This window comes from Elaeis guineensis, chromosome 3 (assembly GCF_000442705.2).
Source record: "Elaeis guineensis isolate ETL-2024a chromosome 3, EG11, whole genome shotgun sequence".
In the NCBI taxonomy this organism is placed as follows: domain Eukaryota; kingdom Viridiplantae; phylum Streptophyta; class Magnoliopsida; order Arecales; family Arecaceae; genus Elaeis; species Elaeis guineensis.
In genome coordinates this window covers 119,601,756-119,624,274 of record NC_025995.2, presented here as the reverse complement: position 1 = coordinate 119,624,274, position 22,519 = coordinate 119,601,756, and the positions used below count along the sequence as shown (strand labels likewise).

General features: G+C 38.2%; 1 protein-coding gene and 1 long non-coding RNA gene across 21 annotated transcripts; one reads left to right on the top strand and one right to left on the bottom strand.

The window, feature by feature from the left end:
- Positions 1 to 794: 794 nt before the first annotated feature.
- LOC105040533 (uncharacterized) lies at positions 795 to 17,883 on the top strand. 20 transcript variants are annotated; one of them, XR_012140172.1, is made up of 9 exons: positions 795 to 976; positions 1,171 to 1,446; positions 1,620 to 1,694; positions 3,278 to 3,357; positions 8,084 to 9,098; positions 10,309 to 10,780; positions 11,994 to 13,654; positions 14,672 to 14,894; positions 16,110 to 16,523. It is a non-coding gene; the product is annotated as an uncharacterized lncRNA (long non-coding RNA). The 20 variants fall into 20 exon arrangements; XR_012140170.1 differs by having other exon boundaries at positions 1,605 to 1,694; XR_012140169.1 differs by having other exon boundaries at positions 1,171 to 1,543.
- On the bottom strand, positions 7,700 to 9,155 carry LOC105040532 (transcription repressor MYB5-like). The gene is given in 3 exon segments (XM_073254653.1): positions 7,700 to 8,289; positions 8,292 to 8,572; positions 8,764 to 9,155. Coding segments are annotated over 3 exon segments (1,029 nt in total). The 5' UTR covers positions 9,108 to 9,155; the 3' UTR covers positions 7,700 to 7,885.
- Positions 17,884 to 22,519: the final 4,636 nt, after the last annotated feature.

Below are 22,519 nucleotides of genomic sequence, written 5' to 3'. Positions count from 1 at the left end.
CTCATTCATCAGACAACATAGGTCTCGAAGCGATGTTTGCACGACCCATTAGTGAATTCGAAGGTTAATCCATTCTTTAGCGCAGACTCCAAAAAGGAAAACCAAACAAAAAAGTCAACCCAGTTGTTTATTGGGTCAGCCCAAGTCATTGCCGTACCAGTCTAGCGCAGTTTAAGATTTTGTCACGGCCTTAGTTCACATGGAAGCTAGGTCCTAGAGTCGTAGGGTGGGCAATATACTTAATTTGCTCCATCGGATCCTGATCTACAGCGGATTCAAAGCAGATGAGAGTAATTGTAAAACACATGCTGAACATGGTCTGAATGTATATAATTCTTCACAAACCACACCTTGAGATAAAAAAATTTGATTTGATTTGATTTGTATGCAAAAAGATTTGATTTTTGCAGCTTTATTTGTCTGCATCCGTCCAACTCGTACTGTCTGACTCCATCTGATCCGTCCCATTCTATCCCGAAACAAATGCAAGGCAAATATGGGTAATAGCCTACTCGACCCATATGCGCGATGGTTGCCTTCCCTATGCGGTCAGGATAGCCGAAGAAAGGTTGGTTTACTTGCTGCACCATGGGAACCTTGGGTTGGAATGTTTGGTTTGCAGATGGGAGCTCCCTTTCCAAAAGTCAGCAAGTGAAATGGCTTCCTCGAGCTACCGGCCGGTCCAAACGCACGGCCAACAACCAACCGTGCAACGACGGACGCCACACGTCCTTCCCTCGCCAATTTAATTTTCTTACCTCCCGGTCAGCTGATATCCCACAGGAATTTCCTCTCACGTGCAGAATGCCAATTCACGTGCACATCACACCGTACAAATCTATGGCCTCCTCCCCCTTCTTTTCTTTCACTTGTTTCCCTCCACCAACAGAAGCTCGCCTCATCTTTAGGAGACCAGGGTGTTGTAGTAGAGATGGTGGTAGTTGAAGCGTCGAGTAGCAATCGGTGGCGTTATCGGGTGAGTTGCATGCATTGGCTACGACTGTCATTAACGATACCATGCATATATGTTTGTGTGATCTCTCTCTCTCTATCTATACATACATGTTCTTGAGATGGCATCTGCAAAGCTTAATTAGATGTGAGTAAATAGAGTTTATAGAAGAACAACTGTGAGTTTTACTTCATTGATGAAGAAATAATCTACTGCAGGTCTATCAATGTTCGTGCTGTTCGCAAGTCATGTCTGAATTAATAGGTGACAAGGATAAACGCAGCTTGTTACCTTGAGACATTCAGAGCACCTGTTCTTTTTGATGCCATGGATGAGAACTTGAAGGAAGTATTTTGATGCTGCCTCGAGCTTAGGCTATACCCCGAATTATCCGATCACATGTTTGGAAATTACTACGAGAGGGTAGTACCAGTGTTATAGCTGTAATTCGCTATTATGCACAGCAAAACTCATGGATCTAAGCAGAAATTAAGGTGATTTGTGGTATCTCAACCTATCATGGACAGCATTTTTATCTGAATCTGCCGCCTCTCTGTTCTTCGCCTGCTTTTGTTCTTCATCTACTCTTCTGTATGTACTTTCTTGTCGGCATTAATTGATCAAGTGTATGTTGAATATGTGCTCATGCCAGACATTAATTGCGCAGCATTAGGGATGGGAAGAGATTTTGGAGCCAGGCCATCTGTGGTAATGCACAATGAAACATTGCAAAAATTGAAAGGTATGATAATAGCTTTGAAATTATGCGCCACATTAAATTTCAGATGATCACAATGAGATAATGTGAGTTTGTTTTTTCATATTTTTCGAAAAGGTGATGTAGAATATTAAATTCGTTGCAAGCAGCACAGCATACGTTCACACTAGAGTTACAATTTTCTAACTAGACATGCCAACACAAAATATTTCATGAGATCTATTTGTTCTAATTCCGCTATGGGCATATTTTGGATGCTTTAATTTATTCAAAGGAAGCCAAGTTGGCTTTGCTCGTCATAATTTTCTTCAACCTAACCACAAATGCATGCGAGATTAGTGGTTGGATCAGCTTCATCGACTCGACGATAGACCGATCCAATCATAAAGCTACAAGCTAATATCGTATCCTTCCCCTCCATTTCATTTTTTTAGATATGCACATGTCGCTTCATGGTTGGATTGGTCCACAGCTAATAAGTGGACTAGTCTAACCAATAATTTCTCCAAATATAAATTGCATAGCATTATTTGTTGCATACTTAGAGATAGGTCGGTCGACATTTACAACCTATGAGAATTGTTATTCTCGTTCAGTAGTCATAGTTTCTTGTAAAATTATTAATATTTGTCACTCAAATGACCACCTACGCATATGCTATTCATGCTTGCGTACACGAGCATTGCACGACTTGTTTGTCCAAGTCAACAACAAACGTTCTTTGTTTACTTCTCCAACCACGATTTCCAAACAATTTGAGGCCATCAAGTCATGTGATGAAGTAGCCATGTTCCTACGTAATTTTTGTGTCCAGTGGAAATTAAGCCGTTGGGAAATTTTGGATTTTGAAAGGGCTTCCAATGATCTACCGCCAATGTGAACTTGCATAAGAAAACGCCTTTATTTCTTTGTGGACCAAGAAAGTATCTAAAAGAGTTAGTTTTGCATGGCATGTGGCATTGTCTGATAAAGCAAACGAGTTTTGGCTAATAAACCACCATAAATAAGCTCGCTTTGCTTGTAACCCAACGGTCGACAAGCTAGCAAATGGACAAGAAATGGGTAGATGGGCCATGTCTCCATCTCAACGCCATTTTTGTTTACCAAAAAGTATTTTTAAGAAATGAACAGCTTTTTGATTTTGAGTTAGCCCCACGTTAACAATCTACAGATATGTTGTGCTCTTAATTAAACTTAACTACCTTGCAAACTTAATGGGCATTAATTAGATATATGATGGGCATGTCTATCAATCTCACCTATCCACAATTAGTGCAATGTCTCATGTGCCACCAGTGGGGTCATCTAAGCGTGAGCCAATCCTGGACCACTTTGATAAGAATACAAGTCCTCTTTGGTCCAAATTAATGGGTAAATATTGATTGTAATGGTGATACCATATCAAACTTGTAACAAGTCAACAAAAATATTTGCATTTTATCGATTGTCGTGTATATTACCAATCTTCATGATGATACTTCATATAACTCACCGATTTTCAAATTTTAATTGGTTTGTTACAAATTTGACGTGATAATAAATATTTACTCCAAATCGAGATTGAAGAGAATCCTAACACCATGTAATTTTGGGCTACAAATTTGTAGGTGAAAAATGACTTGCGGCAATAAGTTCAGTTGCCTCATCAACTTCATGAAAAAACTTCGATGCGGCCCGATTTAGTTAGGTCTGCTATTTGTTTGCTTCCTCACATTATTATTTGTTTTTTTTCAAAGTAATTTCTCAAGATTGTCCTCTATAAGGTCTGAAGGGTTAGGTCCATTCTTGGTTCAAAAAGTATTTCCCATCACATCAACGACTTTTGTCCATGCCCCAGCGTCCGGTCAGACCAAACCAAACAGTCTCGAACTCGGCCCACCACCAATTGAGCTATGAATAGTGTAAAGATGTCCCCAAACAAAGCGATTAATGGATAAAATATTCTTAAGTTGGGCAACTTCTACGCTCCCAAATGGTAACAAATCATTGTTTGCCTTTCTTTGCTTCTGATTTCCCTCCAATTACACAGCTTCTTTTTTATTTAATTTTAGTCATATTTTATTTTACAAACAGATACACCTAAAATGCAAGAGATCTTATTATTAGGGTGTATCACAATTTTATCAAGCCCGTCCCAATTCACGCCAATTTGATTCTCAACATAACAAAAATGGCCTGCCATGATTGAAGGAAAAATGAGCAATAATTAGTCTCACCAACCAGTCTTCATGGTAGGTCTCCATATCATAAGACCTATCCACGCCAGGAGGAGAGGACCAATGAGTTGGCCATCATATATATTTCACCATCCTAAAACTGGCTTTATTAATTTGCTTGATGTGTCATCCTGAATGATGCCAATAGATTTTGGTCCAAGGTATTGCATGGAGTAATTAGTAACACTCTAAGAACATTTAGCTTCAAAAAACACTCTAAGAACATTCTAAAATAGCAAAATATTCTTCATGCTATGATCACAAGGATCTGGCTTTGTGTTACATGTATTCCAGGGTCATTTCTTTTTATATGTATATTGACATTTAGCTCCCGAAAGGAAATGCAATATGTTGCAATTGCATCCAAAATCTCTAACCTAAATTAGGCCCAAAAGCATCCACGCTATGCGTATAGCTTCATAAACACCATTAATGCAAGCTCACGTGGGTTGGACTTAGACAATGATCAAGCCAAGTTATTAAAGAAATTGAGTTAAATATGGATTCTTGCTTGAAAATTCTAAAATTAACTTCCAACACTATGTGTCTTTTGAAATTTTTCATCCTGTTGCAAGTGGAGAACACCTTTAAACCTATATCGATTGTGAGTCAAGAGAAACTCTGAGTTATATAGAATGAGATCTTCTCTTCCTCGTAAGATCTCTTTTAAAAGGCAAAATTGTGAGGCTCCAAATGACTGAGGCCCACTGAAACTCAAAAATGACCAGAGCCGAAGGAGACAATACGTTGCGAATGTGGGAGCGGAGACCGATCCAGCCATCCGACTCCTAATTATAATAAAATGGTACTAAAAAAAGAGCTTGCCCCATGCATACATAGTCTCTTTGACTAGGGGGGCTACTGTTGTGGAGGAGAGCACCTTCAATCTACATCAGTTATGAGTCAAAAAAAACTCTGGCTTTTATGGAATAGGACCTTCTGTCTCTCATGGGGTATCTTTTAAAGATAAAACTGTGAGGCTCTAAATGGCCAAGGTCTACTAAAGCTAGAATCTACTGAAGCTTAAAGACGATCAAAACCGAAACGGATAATACCTCACGCATGCGGAAGCAGAGATCGACCTAGCTATCCGACCTTTGACTGCAACATATCTTAACATCTCTATCTAACTGAAGCAGTAATTTCAGCGGAGCAAATTAAATTCATAACTGGATGGCCCACAATTTGTAGTTATTTTGATTTTGTTTTCTTTTCCCCTAAGTTGAACATGATTTTTCTTACAATTAGTTGGTTTGATTATTTTATAGGTGATTCTTTTTACCTAGCTCACATATGATAATGATAGTAGCATGCTTAGTATAGTATACTCTTATTGAATAGATCTATGCATATAAGATGTTATTGGATTTATCATCTGATTGTTGAGCTCACTTTTTTTTTTTTTTTTTTCAAAAAAAAAGTAGATAATTTGATTACCATTTGACTATGTTTACATCTAACTCAAAAACATTTTGGCTCTAGTAGCTTAGGAATCTAAATTATCTATTTTCTACTACTTACATACTATTCAAAATCATATTCCATCAGTACGATACCCAAAATTACTTGAAAATCCTAGAATACCTCAATGGAATCTTCTCGTTACTCTTCTAAATTGAAGTGGGTTTCAATTGTTGGACCCTTCGGCAAGGATCAGCACTAAGATTTGAACTTTGGACCTCTTTCAAGTGGAGAAGGATGGCAACCAAGATTAAGGTTTATTAATTGCTTTGAGCTAGGAGTTGTTTGTTTTCGATCAAATTACCTAAACTTTGCGGTGATTGACTAACGGGTTGGTCCAAAATAGAAGTTTCTCTCGAGGGTGAGATAGCAGGAAACCATGTTACTTTAGCTAATTTCTTCAGAAAATTAACCAAGGCGATAACCTATTATGCCTATGTATCACCAATAAATATCAATCCTCTGAAAATAGAAACTTATTTTTACTAGTTCTATATTCAACCAATTATTGCATCAGAAGCACGCTTTACAACTAATTTCATTATTTTAGGAAAATGACATTTAAAACCAGATAGGAATGTACTTAGCTTAAGAATCACAGAAATATTATTGCTTGTCGTCGTTATCTTTTTCTTGCGAAACAACTAGAACGTCAAGTAAGGTAACTTATGTTATTCATGATGTTATTCGTTCAAGTGTCTTTAGGCTCTTACCATTTACGAACCAAGAACACCAGAACGGCTTGGATGCTATATATCTTCTGTGAATATTTATTCTAACAGTAAGGTAACTTATGTTTAGATATGATATTGGTAGTGCAATAATTAGACACCAGTTGTCAATAGGTAGATCCAAAATTTAATGGTTGTCGCATGCACATACCAGTAGATATAGTAAATTAGTTACTTGTGGATATAAAAGCATTAGTTTATTAGGTAAAATAAGAACCTTGCTCCAGGTAATTGTCAATTACTTCATATCTTGCAGCTCACATAGTGATCAATGACCTCTCGTGTATGTCTGTGGCAATTGAGTCTTGCATGGTGTTAACGCAGCTTAGAGACTTAGCCATACATCATAAGGCTTTATAGGGTTTATGAAGTCATGGTTAGTGAAGAATCAAGATAAGTGGAGTTTAGTGTCTAATCATGTTATAAAATACTAAATGTCTTGAATGACAGGCATATCATTGAGTTACTCTAGAGACGTATGCTTTCATAATGGTGGCTATAATTAGCAGAAAAATGTATAAGCGTACTAATTAGATACGTCTTGTTACTGCCTCTACTTCTCTTTTGGATCAAAAACTCTCCATTGCCTTTTTTCTTCTCTTGTAAAGAAGAAACCAATAGTGGATCCAAGGAGTCCATCATGTGGAAGAAATAATGCAATGTAACCTTACATGTCTATCATATATTTTTCATTCTATCTGACGATGCCTCTGCATCAAATTCTGTCATACAAGTACTAGTTCGTATATTCCTTCTAACAATTTTATCTAGTTCGTCGTTGATTTATTATCCTCTCTCTATGGTGATATGTTTCATCATAAATTTTCACCTCCATCTCATGAATATAGTCTTCATAATATGCTCCGGGTTCTCCTAATTCTCAGATCATCCGTTCCTATATGATAGCAAAACCATAGATTGAGCTTATAAAGTTGGCCGATAGATAAACATGCTGATCTTTTTGTAAACACTGCCCCAACCATCATAGGATTTAGAGTCTCTGACGAGGAATCAAAGTGCTTTGATGCATAGACTTTAAATAATTGTCTGCTTCAGTGGGCATACTTTATTTCTAACACCTACATGCATATTAAACCATGAATATATATAGTTCCTTGCTTTGAGTTTGTAATTCAGCACGCAGCATCAGTTCACATAGGATAACTTGCAAGTTCTATATTTCACATTACATTTGTTCAGCAGAAATAAATCTTAGCTCACTTCTGTGGTCTGATTCTCTCCACCATATAATATGAGATTGTTGAAGCTAAACTATAAAGACTCAGTTTGCTCATTACTCCATTAAAAGGTCCAGTGTTTCTACATAGCATAGGTTCGTGGTGAAGGTGCAAAAACCATGGCATTCTCTTTTTTTCAGAAACTATGTTTAGTGGATATAACTGAAAATAGAACAAACGACTACCTCACAAATGTAGAACATAAATATTATTACATGATAAGTTTTCCTTGGAATATATATCAACAAAGGGCAGCAAATGATCATGCAGGATGGAGAAGTAAGCTAGGCAACCGCTGCCCTGCGCGGATGAACAGCATTAACTGAGAAATATCAGGAGCAAAACTTTTTGGACATGGAATCATAGTTGTGAAGAATATAGAATAAAGATCCCATCAAACCATTACAAAGTCCACTGAACAAATGTACTCGTACAGACAGAACTCCATTTCCTTACGAAATAATCAAACACGACGTTCATAAAATACATGACAACAAGGATACGTAGAATTGCACACCAACCTATACGATAAAATATGATCATATAACAGAAGAGTTTATCATTCGGAACTACTTGCCTGCATGATCTACAAACCGTCCATGAATCTCCTCATCCAGACTAACTGAAGATGTGAAGGTAGATTCCCATAAGGTTCCAAGGCCAAAGCCTGGTTCAGAAGACGTAACAGGATCGGTTGACTGAATCTGGCCGTCCTTGCTGTTATTCTCGTTGTCGTTGTAATCAACATTCTGTTGCTGGTTCTGCAGGACAATCTCATCATTGATGAGAGAGTCGAGGAACGAGGAGAAGATATCGTCGGTGCAGCAGTCGATGCCTCCATCTTCTCCACTGTCAACTCCTCCTCGGCTTCCCTGCAAATCCAATGCAGCAAAGCCCTCGGAGGTGTGCCATCCATCATCTCGTTCCAGACTCAGCCCGCCGAAGAAACCATCTTGGTCGTCGTGAATGCCAGGGCTCCTTGATCGCCACTCGTTTGCTGGAGAACGGAAGGCATGGGGAAGCTAGGGTTTGCACCACGGTTGGGGTTGAGGTACGGCATTGTTGCAGGCGGCTGGATCTTGGGACCCTGCGGTAGGGGGGGATCAGGACCGGTAGTCGAGGAAGAGGAGATCAAAGGCTTGTGAGTACGGGGATCGATGCCTTGGCTGATGAGCTTCTTGCTGAGGTGGGTGTTCCAGTAGTTCTTGATCTCGTTGTCGGTTCGCCCGGGGATCCTCCCCGCTATCAAAGACCACCTGCTCTCATGCCAAGATACAAAGAAACAAAACTTTTAGGCACATAAGATGATGAGATCTACACAGAGAACCCTAGAAAAAGCTGCACCCGAACCTAGATTTAGATGGAAAGTTAGAGAGAGTTAGAGAGAGAGAGAGAGAGAGAGAGAGAGAGAGAGAGAAGGGGGTAGGCGTTAGGAGAGAGTTTGAACCGGTTGCCGAGGAGGCGGTGGAGGCGGAGGATGAGGTCCTCCTCGTCGGGGGCGATGGGACCGCGCTTGATGGAGGGGCGGAGGTAGTTCATCCACCGGAGGCGGCAGCTCTTCCCGCAGCGGAGGAGGCCGGCGCGCTTCGGCAGCGTCCGCCACCGCCCCTCCCCTTCCTTCCGGACGAAGTTGGCCAGCACCTCGTCCTCCTCCGGCGTCCACGGCCCCCGCTTCAGCCCCATCTTGCTGCAGCACGGCGTCGGCGCCCCTTTCTGCCGCTGCTTCATCATCGGCGGCGACGCCAAGGACGACGAAGATCCCGGACCTGAACTTGACGACGGGTTCCTCATCTCTCTCTCGTTCTCTCTCTCCCCTTCGTATTCTTCTGTGCCTTCGTTTTGCTTCCTTGGCAGCAAAGCTAATGGGAGATCCTTTCGGAAATTCCGAACCGACCACGGTGGGACCCGCAGAAAATGGCCTAGAAACCGCTTCTCCAAAGCTGGACCGGATAAAGGTCTCTATGCGGGATCCACCGACTGCCGTCCACGTTTAGCACAAGTGTATCTTATCCGATCACATGAGTTACTGTGGTTGTCGGATATTGATGTGGATGGCAGATTTGGGCCCGCATAAGCATTTTCTGCGGCCGATTGGATAAAAACAGTGAGATGAGTGGTTTTTCTTTGGTGATAAAATGGTAAGACGGGTGAACGAATAAAGGCTGGGTGCACATTGAAAAGACCAAACAAATTACGATATTGAAGTGACAAATACGTAGGCAAGCATCTGTTTCGTTTTCTTTTCTAATGAAAATTTAATCACTTACTCTTATGAAGGCTTATAAATCAAATGCGTTTTAAGCAACGGGACAAAAAGATCCTTGAAGTATCATGTCTAAAAATTTATACAGAACAAAAAAAAAAAAAAAAAAGCTAAAAAACAGCTTATATAACTATCAAGAAAGATGGATAAATAGATAATTTTTTATTTTAAATTTCTATTTGACTTACTGAATTGTTGCCATATTACTGTATTTCAAATATTTTTTTTTCTAAATTATTACTATAAGAATGGAATTTTACTTGAAAACTACCCGTTATACCTACAAAAAGACATATTAGAAAGGTAGCTTGAAAGAAGTGTAAAAAAATTTGGGTAACTACTATATTTTATATATTATATTGACATAACTTTAATCTAACAATTGTGTTACCACTGAATCGAGGCTTAAATATTATCAAGAGTGGGACAATAAAAATGCTTCCTATTTCCCATCACTATAAATCTGAGCATTAATTCTTCGTTCCTTGCACTTCTTAAAATTGTATGCATGTAATTATCTCTTCCTATAATTGCTTTCAGCAAACAATTTCTTGTATAATAGCATGAAAGATCAAATTGATGAACTATTGAGTAATAAAAATGATTATATTGTATTGCCTTTTTTTTTTTTTTATTCTTTTTGTTTGAACTTAAATACTTATTTTGCTGATTTACAAACAAGCTGTCGCAGGGAGATATATTTTAAGAATTTTTTTTTTTTTTTGCTAGAGACAGCCGACAAGTCAAATTGAGAGGAGTGAAAAATGGAAGAAAACAAAAGTTTTCTTTCCCTCGTTTGAGGAGCGTCACCAAATGCCGATTAGTTGCCATAACGGTGCTGCTTCCGTGAACCACGGCCTTTTCTACTCGGCAAGCCGGTTGGCCCCCGTCTCCAGGCTTTCGCCACCTTTCGCGGAAAGAAAGACCGCACGGACGGCGCAGAGCGGCGGCGGCAGCAGAAAAGAACAGAAGAAATCTCAGAAGCAGAACCTTGGCGTCTCTTTGCTGCCACCATTTTGAGCTCTTCTTCACTTGCAAACTAATGCCGTTTTAATCTCAAGGCTCGGCAACGAGATCGCCTCCAATCTCCATTGGAAACGAAATCTTGGGGTAAGACTCAGAGTGTTCTTCGGAGAATGGTGTGACAGAGACACAACCTCATTTCTTCGTAGTCCTCTTGGGAGACTTCGCTCGGCAGCTGGCAAGTTTGTTTCTTCTCTTCTTTCTTTCTTTCGCTAATTTTGGGATGGTCATGTCTGGACGTGGAAGGGAAAGAAATATTTGTGCCACTTTGCTTCCGCATTACTTGGAACAGGGCACTGAAGAAATGAATGCAAAGAAGTTTCTATAAACTTTGATTTGTTTGTATTAAAATAAATTAAATATCTCGAAATTTACTTATTTAGCTAACTATTATATTATTATTCATATAAAATATGTTCTTATATTAGTGAAGATAATTTTTTATATACATGTTATACATAACTAAGTATTCGATCTTTATAACCAATTTTTTATCTACATTTAGCCTTATTTATTATGAAATCAACCAATATAATTTTTATAACAAAAATATCATATTTCAAATTATTTTGTGTAGTATGATGTAAATGCCAAAAAATTTTGATGGGCTCAGAGACATTCTGTCTCGAAGGACAGACATTCTTGAAGAAAGGATAGGAAAATAAACATATATTTTGGCCAAAATTATGGGAACAACGCTTGCGTTAACGCTCATGCTGTTACAGTGCAAAATGCTCTGAGATTTCATCTGTGCTCCCTAAGCCTCCACTTCGTTCTTTAATGAAATCACCTTTCAATGAATTTAGCTCTTGCTCAAGGGAGCGATGATAGATGTCAGCCAGCTAATAGTTGTCAGATAGGGATCAAAGCTGTAAATGGTTTACCCGATCATAAACATGCTTGCATTCCCCTCACATTGCACATGCCCATCCCCTGTATGTATATTAGTTTGTTTTGGAAAAGAACTCATTAAGCAGACACGTTGCAAAATTTTCTTGAGTGATTTACTGAGGGACACCTCTTCAAACCTTGGGAGGTGTTTTCTAAGTGTTTGACTTAGGCGGTTCTCACATTATCTTTTGAAATTATTGGCAATAACCCACCATCATTTTTGTTTACAAAAAAGAATTTAGGAACACCTGCTCAACTATATACTTCAGACTTTGTAATGCTGAGAATAGAAGTTTTAAGGTGCATTTATATTCTTGTCATTTAGTGGTCTCTTTTCGTTGCACTATAGTGCATTGATTTTGTCTGGATATCCAGCCTGATTGATGCTAGCGCTCTGAACAAAGTAAACCTGTTGGTCAAAAATTATGCAGTACTTAGTTGTAAATCATCTGGATGTAAGAAATCGTGCTAAATGTTTTCTTTCAATTTTTCATTTACAGAAAATTCCACCAAAATTATGAAGCATATATCGAATGAAGCATCGAACAGAGTCATCTTCATGGTCGACTCAATGTAAGCAGCTGGCATGTCAGATTAAGCAAATCTATCCAAGGCACATTCCTGTCAGTGGATGGCCAAACTTTGTGAAAGACTACTCTTTGAAGAAACATGAATTCCTACTGTTTTGATATGCTGGAAATATGCATTCAATGTTCTAATCTTTGATAAACTGCATGTGAGAAAGAGGATGAGCTTTCATTAAAACCTGTGAAGAATCCAAGCTTTTGAAGGATAGAAGAAATCAGGTGGACCAGTGAAGCATTATTTGGATGATGGTTTCCATGCACAGCTTGCCAAAATTAAACGTGAGTTGGAGGAGCTTTTCACAGATAATGTTCATGCACTGAGCAGAGAAAAGATTCTTACTCTAATATAGCTAAAAGTAAGTAGTTGTTGATTATGTACGTGTATTCCTTTGTTTAAACCTCTTCAGGATCGAACAACAAAAAAATGTAGGTATATGTGCTCTTGCTTTCTGATTTGCATTGTTATCTTGCTGATGCAAATAATTGTGAATGCATTGGACATACTGGAAGCTATGATCGAGTGCGGCTTTTATTTTAGAACATGCAACTATAGGAGTATTGTGCTTTTTATAATTTTATTTACAATGTTATATCGATAAAATGATCTAAAATGACATCGGATACTGGAGTGATTTGTATCAAACTAGCATCAATATAAGGCAATGCAAAATGAAGTTTTTATTTCTTAAGTTTTCATTAGCGGATATTACATTTAGAATCACTATTGTCGTTAGCTGACCTAATCTTACATGCATGAAATATGAATCAAAACCTTCTAAGTTTTAGAAATTGAATGACCTGAAGACTGGGCCATGTGAAACCTTCTGAAATTTGAGAAATATTTCTTTAGACCCTTCCTTCAAGTGCAATATGCATCGACAGTAGATAGCTTGGACTACTCTTCATTATTTCAATGATAAAATTTTCATGAGATTTCAACATTTAACGAGGTTTACTACAACATCCACTAGTAAGGAACTGCTAGCTAGAGAGAGGGACAAGTTTCCCATATTAGCCCTAAATCATCAAAAATGCTGAGAAAAAGTCATAAAATGCATAACTGGACATTTGACTGTGAAATTAGTGGGAGAACATCTTTACAGTCTTTCAGTCCTTGATAGTCCTGTGACTACACCTGAAGAAGCATAATTTAGTTGCTTCAGACATGGGATCAAGTAACTATTACCATCTAAGCTCATGTTTGCGTCAAAAAAAGTTTCCATTTTAAAGAAAATAGTAGTTTTATATGATTGAAAATTGTGTATGAGCTTTGATTGTGCCTAATTTGTTTCATGTTCTTACTTCACGTGTTTTGATTGTTATTATTCATATGTCTATCATCTCTTAAACCATGTGAGTACATTAAAATCAAGGCTGAAGATGATAATGTCCCAAGCGGTATGCTTGGTTTAAGCTTCAAAGGCTAAATGCACCAAGGGCTACTTGTCAAGATGACGACCTGTGATAGAAGAAGAAGGACAAAAAGCAAAGGAGGTGGCTTATGCATTCAGCTCCTAGTTTTCTTATTTTATTTAATCATGGCGACAACCAACGCATACAAGTCATTTACACGGGTGAGTTAGAAGCATTAACTTTTTCAGTTGTTGGCCTAAATTCAAACTATGGACATTCTGATTACAAGATCCAACAGTAATATTTCACTGTATTTCAATGTATAATATATTGTTGCATATTATTTGGTAAAGAACAATATCTAAGGAACTCAATGTATTATATTTAATTTAGCTATTTCTCTTATGACCTTTTGTAATAAAATTAGAAGATAATTTATGCATTAGTCTTTTTCTGAGAATAGAGTGTTACAGTTAATGCTGACGATAGCGTGCAACAAAACATTTGTATCACGTAAGAGAAATTTGGGTACTTCTTTGTGCTATTATGATAATGTACCGGGGCATCAATTTTCCATTTGGAAATTAACTGCCATAATTTGACATTACGATAATGATTTTCTGGAACATGAAAGATTCTAATATCGGTCCCTCTTTTAAATTGATCTCCAGTTCACCACGTGCACTTCTAATATGATATTGCACACAGTGAGACTCCATCTAATTTGACCAATACATCTTTCAGCCACCAAAACTTCTGTATTTGTCATAGATACTCTGGACTGCTATCCTTGTAGAGCCATAACAGCGCATCTAAACACTCTTGGCACTACAAGCTTCACGCCGTGGAATATTATTGGACTAAATTTATATACTTTAACATGCTAACAGCCAGCTCTCCAAAGGGCCATGCATCTGACTTAAAGTAGCCTATGCATTAGGAAGAAGCTTCGATTATTTAACTTCTAAGTACTGTATGCATTTGATTTTGATCCTTCATTCTTCAGGAAAATTGTCATCCCTTGGCCAAATTTCTCATTCTGAAGTTCTTACATAGTTTTATGTTCCAATATCTGATTTATAGAAGCAATAACTGGTCCAAAAATTTTTCCCTTCCAATCATTGATTGAATTTACCTGAATGCAGATACTTTGTAATTCTTATATCTGATTTATAGAAGCAATAACTGGTCCAAAAAATTTTCCCTTCCAATCATTGATTGAATTTACCTGAATGCAGATACTTTGTAATTCTTCATGGGGGCACATTTCTCCAGGGAAGAACGAACTTGGTCCTCCAGGACACAGATGGGAAGCTTGGGTGGTAGTCTATGTTCTAAGCATGAAAACAAAATATCTGCAGGGTGGACTACCTTTGCACTTGGCAACCCCACGTTAAGGATGGGGACTTGTGCATTGGAGCTAGTAGGACCTATTCATGAGTTGCATGTCCATATCTTCAGGTTAGTGGAGGATACTAAACCACTAATTGAGGTGTAGGGATATGACCAGCTCTGACTGCTTATGTCAGTGCCTGGATGATTACTGTTCTGACATTTTGGATGTATTTCTTCTTCAGCATTCCATCTTGACCTAATATATTTGAGAATGCCCAAAAATTTATAGTTCGGCATGGTAGGATTTTGGCTTGCTATTGCCATTATAGAGTGGATACATACATGCTGATTTGCATTTTCCACTTTCAACTTTTGATTGAACAACTAAAAAATGTATAGTAAATGTGCTCTTGCTTTCTGATTTGCATTGTTATCTTGCTGATGCAAATAATTTGCGAATGCATCAGACATACTGGAAGCTATGATCGAGTGGCGCTTTTATTTTAGAACATGCAACTGTAGGAGTATCGTGCTTTTTATAATTTTATTTACAATGTTATGATAGCAGATATTGGAGTGATTTGCATCGAACTAACATCAATATAAGGCAATAGAAGATGAAGTTTTTACTTCTTAAATTTTCATTTGCAGATAGTATATTTAGAATCATTATTTCATTATCTGACCTAATTTTACATACATGAAACATGAATCAGAAACGCTCATATAAGTTTTGAGAAACTGAATGACCTAAAGACTGGACCACGTGAAACCTTCTGAAATTTGAGAAATATTTGTTTAGACCTTCCTTCTAGTGCAATATGCATCGACAGTAGATAGCTTGGACTACTTTCCATCATTTCAATGATAAAATTTCCATGAAAATTGCTATAACATCCACTAGTAGTGAACTGCTAGAGTGAAGGACAAGTTTGTCGTATCAGCCCCAAATCATTAAAAATGTTGAGAAAAAGTCATAAAACGCATAACTGGCCATTTGGCTGTGAAATTAGCGGAAGAACATCTTTACAGTCTTTTGGTCTTTGATGGTCCTGTGGCTGCACCCGAAGAAGTATAACTTAGTTGCTTCAGACCATGGGATTGAGTAAGCATCACCAGCTAAGCTCGTGTGAAAGAGTTTCCCTCATTGTCGTGGAGTAGAAACAAGTTTCTTCTTCTTCTTTTTTTTTTTTTTTTGGTGCAGCTATTTTCTTTTAAAGAAAATAGTATTCTTCCTACATTAGTTTGATATGATTGAAAACTATACATATGAGCTTTGATTGTGCCTAGTTTGTTTCATATTTTTCACATGTTTTGATGGTCATTGTTCATAAAATGCAGGAAAATATCTATCATCTCTTAAACCATGTGAGCACATTAAAATCAAGGCTGAAAACGATGATGTTCAAATTGGTATGCTTGGTTCAAAGGCTATATGCGCCAAGGGCTGGTTGTCAAGACAATGACCTGAGACAGAAGAAGAAAGACAAAAAGCAAAGGAGGTGGCTTATGCCTTCCACTCCCACTTTTCTTATTTTATTTACACATGGCAGCAACCAACGTGTGCCAGTCATTTACATTAGTGAGTTCAATGCATTAACTTTTACAGTCATTGGCCTAAATTGCAAACTATGGACATTCTGACCATGAGATCCAACAGTAATATTTCACTGTATTTCAATGTCTGATGTATTGTTACATCCTATTTGGTAAAAAAACAATATCTAAGGTACTCAATGTATTATATTTCCTTTATCTATATCTCTTATGGTCTTATGCAATAAAATTAGAGGATAATTTATGTATTAGTCTTTTTCTGAGAATAGAGTGCACTCATTACAGTTCTTGCCGGTGATATAGTACAACAAAACATTTTGTATCACGTAAGAGAAATTTGGGTACTTCTTTGTGCCATTATGATAATGATTGGGGCATCAAATTTCCATTTGGAAATTAACTGCCATAGTTTCTGGTATAGTTGAGAAAAAAAGGCAGATGGAAGAAGATTTGATGATTTTCTGGAACACGAAGGATTCCAATACCAGTCCTCTCCTTTTCAATCGATCTCCAGTTCACCATGTGCACTTCTAATATGGTATCATGCAGTTCGACTCCATCTAATTAGACCAATATATCTTTCAGCCACCAAAAATTCTGCATCCGATGTAGGTGCTCTGGACTGCTATCCTTGTAGAGCCATAACAGGGCATCTAAACACTCTGGGCACTACAAGCTTCATGCTGTGGAATATTATTGGACTAAATCTATATATTTTAACATGCTCACAGCCAGCTCTCCAAAGGGCCATGCATCTGATTTAAGGTGGCATATGCATCAGGAAGCCTATGCATTAGGAAGAAGCTTTGATGATTTTAACTTCTAAGTATTGTATGCATTTGATTTCGATCTTTCATTCTTCAGGAAAATTGTCATCCCTAGGCCAAATTTCTCATTCTGAAGTTCTTGCATAGTTTTATGTTCCAATATCTGATTTATATAAGCAATAAATGGTCAAAAATTTTTCCCTTCCAATCATTGATTGAATTTACCTGAATACAGATACCTTGTAATTCTTCGTGGGAGCACATTTCTCCACTAAAGAACGAGCTTGGTCCTCTGGGACCCAGATGGGAAGGCTTGGGTGGTAGTCTATGTTCTAAGCATGAAAACAAAATATCCGCAGGGTGGACTACCTTTGCACTTGGCAACCCCACCTCGAGTTGCATGTCCATATCTTCAGGTTAGTGGAGGATACTAAACCACTAATTGGGGTGTAGGGAATCTGTCTGGCTCGAGGTGAGATTGCTATGCATTGTACTTCTTTTGTTTAGAAACTACTGTTGATATGACCAGCTCTGACTGCTTTTACCAGTGCCTGGATGATTATTGTTCTGACGTTTTCCATGTATTTCTTCTTCAGCATTCCATCTCGACCTAATATATTTGAGAATGCCCAAAAATTTATAGTTGGGCATGGTAGGGTTTTGGCTTGCTATTGCCATTATAAAGTGGATATGACATGCTGATTTGCATTTTCCACTTTCAATTTTTGATTGTTTTGTCTGAGACACTGTGCTATTTCATCATCTAACCAAGTGAACCAAACATTGATAAACATGGTCTTGATTCATAAGACTGAGATTTCTCTTGGATCGATATGTCGCAAGCTCTTCGATTTGCATTGGTTCTTTCATCGTGCAAGTATCCATTCCGATCACTGTGAAGTTTTAGAATCATGCATGTCTGCATGCATATAGATTACTGCTTACCCGCTTGAAACCTCACAGTGAAGCTTGAGAAAAAATAGGTCATACTGCCTTGCCTATGAAGATCTGAATTCTGAGTTGAGGACGCTTTGGATCAGAGAAGTGTTACAGTATGATATCGATGCAGGCTTCCTACGTGTATCATGCTTTGTAGACTTTTTAACCCTTATCAATTTGCTCGAATTTGAATAAGTTAATTTCCTGGTCATTGGCATCTTTTTTTTCAAATCTGGCTCCCCAAGCTCTCGCTACATCTCCAGGGAAATAATTCATACAAAAAGTAGACGTAAGGTGAAGCTAAACGTCATAACCTTCGACTATTATTATCCAAATGCAGGTCATATCTCCTTAAACAATGGCTTGACTTTCCAATACGGTGGAAGAGCCAGTGGATTGAGGAGGCCTGTTGGTCCCTGCTGCAGATAATGTCCTATTACTCAGTTTGTTCTTTCCTTCATTAGAACTTTCCGCATAGTCCGCATGGCTCTGCCACAAAAAAATGTGGAAGTAATTTCACAAACAAATAATTCATAAAAGTTTCTTTTTTTTTTTTTTTAGGAAAAAGGGGCAACATTCTTATAGTTCATGAAATGTCATCAGGAAAAAAAAAAAAAAGTTCATGAAACGACCTGTATATGTGACCACTTACCATGGAAAATACTAGTGACTAAGGTCTCAAAAAGTTATCTAGTAACAAAGGCACTTGTTTAGCGAGTGTACCTTGTTGCAGGATTGCTTGACCAGAAGTCCGTGGCTTTCCTCAAAAGAAGATCAGTGGTTCTCGGGACGCTGCTTGCCAAGAATATGGATGTGATTCTCTTGTTGGATTCCTTCAGGATGCTATTTCACCTAAATGCTACAAGCTTAGCATGTTCGGGATAAGCCATGTCACGCAGGGTACTTGGCTTCCCTATCCGAAGTCTGAAACATGTGCTGCCTCCAATCCATTGGTCCGGAACATCCGGAGCCTGTTAGTGGGGTGCGCCTTCGTAGACATCATGCATGTCTATCAGAAGGCAAATTCCACTACCGATTCGATCATGAGTTTTGTACAAAGCTAATCACTCTGGAAGATAGATGGACTGATGTATCTCTTTTGTCGATGTCATTTTGGGACATTCTTCTTTCTAATTTTTTGGATTGTGTTCATATCTGTTGTGTATGAATTCTTCTGATTTATCAGGAAAAAAAAAAAAAAAGGTGCTTCTTCTCCATTCGTTTAGCAGGCCCAATCCAAGATCTGGGGCCCAAAGGCCCAACTTGTATGGGCGAGTCCTAATATTGCATCTTGCTATACCACCCCTCCAAGCCCAAAAAAACTCTGTACCTTGGCTGACTTCCCCAATCGTACATGTCAGAGATGGTGTTCTTCTGTCCCTACTCGCTACTTTGCCGGTTCTTGTGACGCTCACTGCTCACGTTATGAGCTTCACCATATCATCAATCTTACATCATGTCATATGTGATATGTGATACACATTGCATAGCATCTAAACTCTAAGAGGACCGTATTTTAGAAGAGATCAAATGATTTGTCCATCATTAACCTTAGTGACCGCACAACATAATTGTTATTATACTAACATTCTTAACAAAAATCGTAACCTTAACAGGCCCACTTTTCCAAGAATTCCCCACTGACCTACTCCCCTACGCTTTGCTTGAGATGGGGCCCTTCTATTTGCCCAGGCACGAATCAGCTTGCGCGTTTCGGAAAAGGTTGTATAAAGTAACACTATTGCCCAAATTCTACTAATTAGCCTCTACAATTTTGACTATCCATTACCTCTTGGAAGGAAATAGACTTCCGAGGGATCATTGCAATTCCTATTTATACTAGGTGTTGCCACCAAAGTCCGACCTGATAACCTGCCGAGGGTTGATCCGGAGGAGATTTATGAGTTGGTTGAAATGATGAATGGTGGTTGGCCAGCTCGTAGGATGATTGGATTAGGAGGTCAATTTGGAAAAGAAAATTCAACCTGCGAACAAAAGAAATAACACCAAAGGTTACCAGAATTGATCCAATAAAGAACCCTTTGATACCTAAATCAAGCGAAGCTACGATAGAACAGTAGAAAATCTGAAAGTGCGTGCTACGTAGAGTGGAATACAAACAGAAATAAAAGTACCTAGAGGTCCCCCACATCCCATGTATACAGGATTGTGAGCATAGAGGCATTGCTTGCTTGAAAAGAGCAACCATGCCATAATCGTTGGACGTGCAATAAGGATCCAATTATGCAAAATCAGGTATAACTATCTGATAGAATTGCCTCATAAGTGGACGAGGCTGTAACTACCCTCCTTAATAAGCTTTAATTGCCTTATCATGGACGTATGACTCGTTGCTACTAGTCACCTGGTCTAGTCGTCTGGTTGGAAGATAATGACCACTAGGATTATATTCTAGCAAGTTATTTGTCCTATTATTATTTCATAGTTGGACTCTGTGCGGTCAAACTTAATTTGCCGGTCATTGGCATTTTCCCTTCAATCCTGGCTCCCCTGCTCGTCTGGCTTGCATCTTCAAGTCCAAGTAGTAGATGCATCCGCCCTTGAAAGGTAAGTGGAGAAACTAAGCGTCATATTTTAAGACCATTATTGTCCAAGTGCAGACTTTTCTTTTCCTTGAATGATGGCTGAGTTGTCATGTGGTGGAAGAGCGAGTGGAAGACCACGCGGAAGAAAGGAGGCTCCTTGGTCCACCAAGCAGATCGTGTCCTGTTTTTTCTGCATGTCGTTTCTCTACCTTACCTCTGTGATGTACTAAATATCAGGGAATAATTTAGGCCTTGTTTGGCACGGTTGTCGGTTTTTTTTTTTTTCTTTTGACAGAAATACAGAAACCAAGACAGAACACATGTTTAATATCTCAGTTTTTATTTTTAGTTTTTATGATGTATGGGCCTCATCATAAATATACATCAATAACATATTCTTAGAATCATTTGATGTGATATCGATGGAAAAGATATGACATATCAACTATACTGCAGTGCCATTTATGCACCAAACATTTCAGAATCAACATAACATGGATTGATTACTTGCTTCATAAGCAAATTATGATTTCAACACATCATCTAATGGAGCTGCATCCCCTTGTCCTAAGACTGCTAGACTTATGGAGGCTGATGAATGGTTAGCGCAAAATGCCAATATTGATGCATGATCTTTGCACATAATCGTGTCCATGATATGGAAAATAGGCAGAAAAAGGGTGGCAAAAATTGTAGTCCAACCATAGGAAACGACAGGGGTTTAGTAACGATCATGTTCCCGATAGGCATCCACATGATCTTGTTTGCCAGGATAACCATAATTTAAGTGAGCTCCTCGCTTAAAAACATAGCATTCGGCATCCCGAGGAGGCTTGGAAGCTTTGATATGAGTATTAATTTCTCTACAGGTGCTGTTGGCCAGTGTGCAAGAGCTTTTGTAGAGCAAAGACAAAGTACCTTGTTCAGAGTGCAGATGATGGGGTAATTGAAGTAAAGAAAGCCACAAAAGGGTAAACAATGTTAGAGAAAGGGTATTTCGAATGGACGGTGGAGGGGAGGCTGGTAAAGGAGCTGCACTCATGTTGCCAGTGGATAGGATAATAAAGTGGTAAAGGAGATTCCATTCATACTTCCACCGAAAAAATAAAAAAGGATGTGGACCTCGGGTGGATGACCGTCCCCTTCCATCGGAAAACCTTGGCCTCCTTTTCTCCCAAGCAATTTCCATTGGATGCTAATGATAGTCTTTTAGAAAAGTACTAATCCATTCGTAATCTAGTTTTCGAAGATGATGTCAACGCTCTCTGCACTCCTCGGTGGGTTTTTGGATGCATAAATCTAGTATTAAGGGTATGCAATAAAAACGGTCGAGCCGCAAATCCAATTTGAATCGGTTTTTTCTATTTGATTTGTATATAATGTTTGTAAAAAAAATTATTTGATTTTAGTTTAAGAAAATCTTAAATCAAAAAATATTAATTTAATTTTGATTTTGATTAAAAAAATCAATTCATATTAATCTGACCCGATCCATATGTATACAGACAAATGTATATATATTCATTCCAACCCATATATGTCTATATATATAATTTTTAATTTTAATTTTTTATATTTTTTATATATAATAGAATAATAATTCGATAAACTACATGGAGCCGAACCATTTTTTTTTTGGATCGATTTCAAGTAGTTTTTGGAGATGGTCAATTCAATTTCGATCGTAAGTTTAAATATTTTGGTTTAGCCCTAAATGGATACCATCCGACTCCTGTACACCTCTATTTAGTACAAGAGGTGTTGGAGTTATGCACTAAACCAACTGCAACCGTGCACTGGGTGGTGTTGAAGTTTGAACGGTCCCATTGGACGGTTTTATTTACTAATTGAATATCCAGATGCTAAAAGGAGTTCCGGATTGAGCAAAACCAAATCCCACTAGGGTCCATTATGACCTCTTCTTTTGATCTTTAGAACTTCT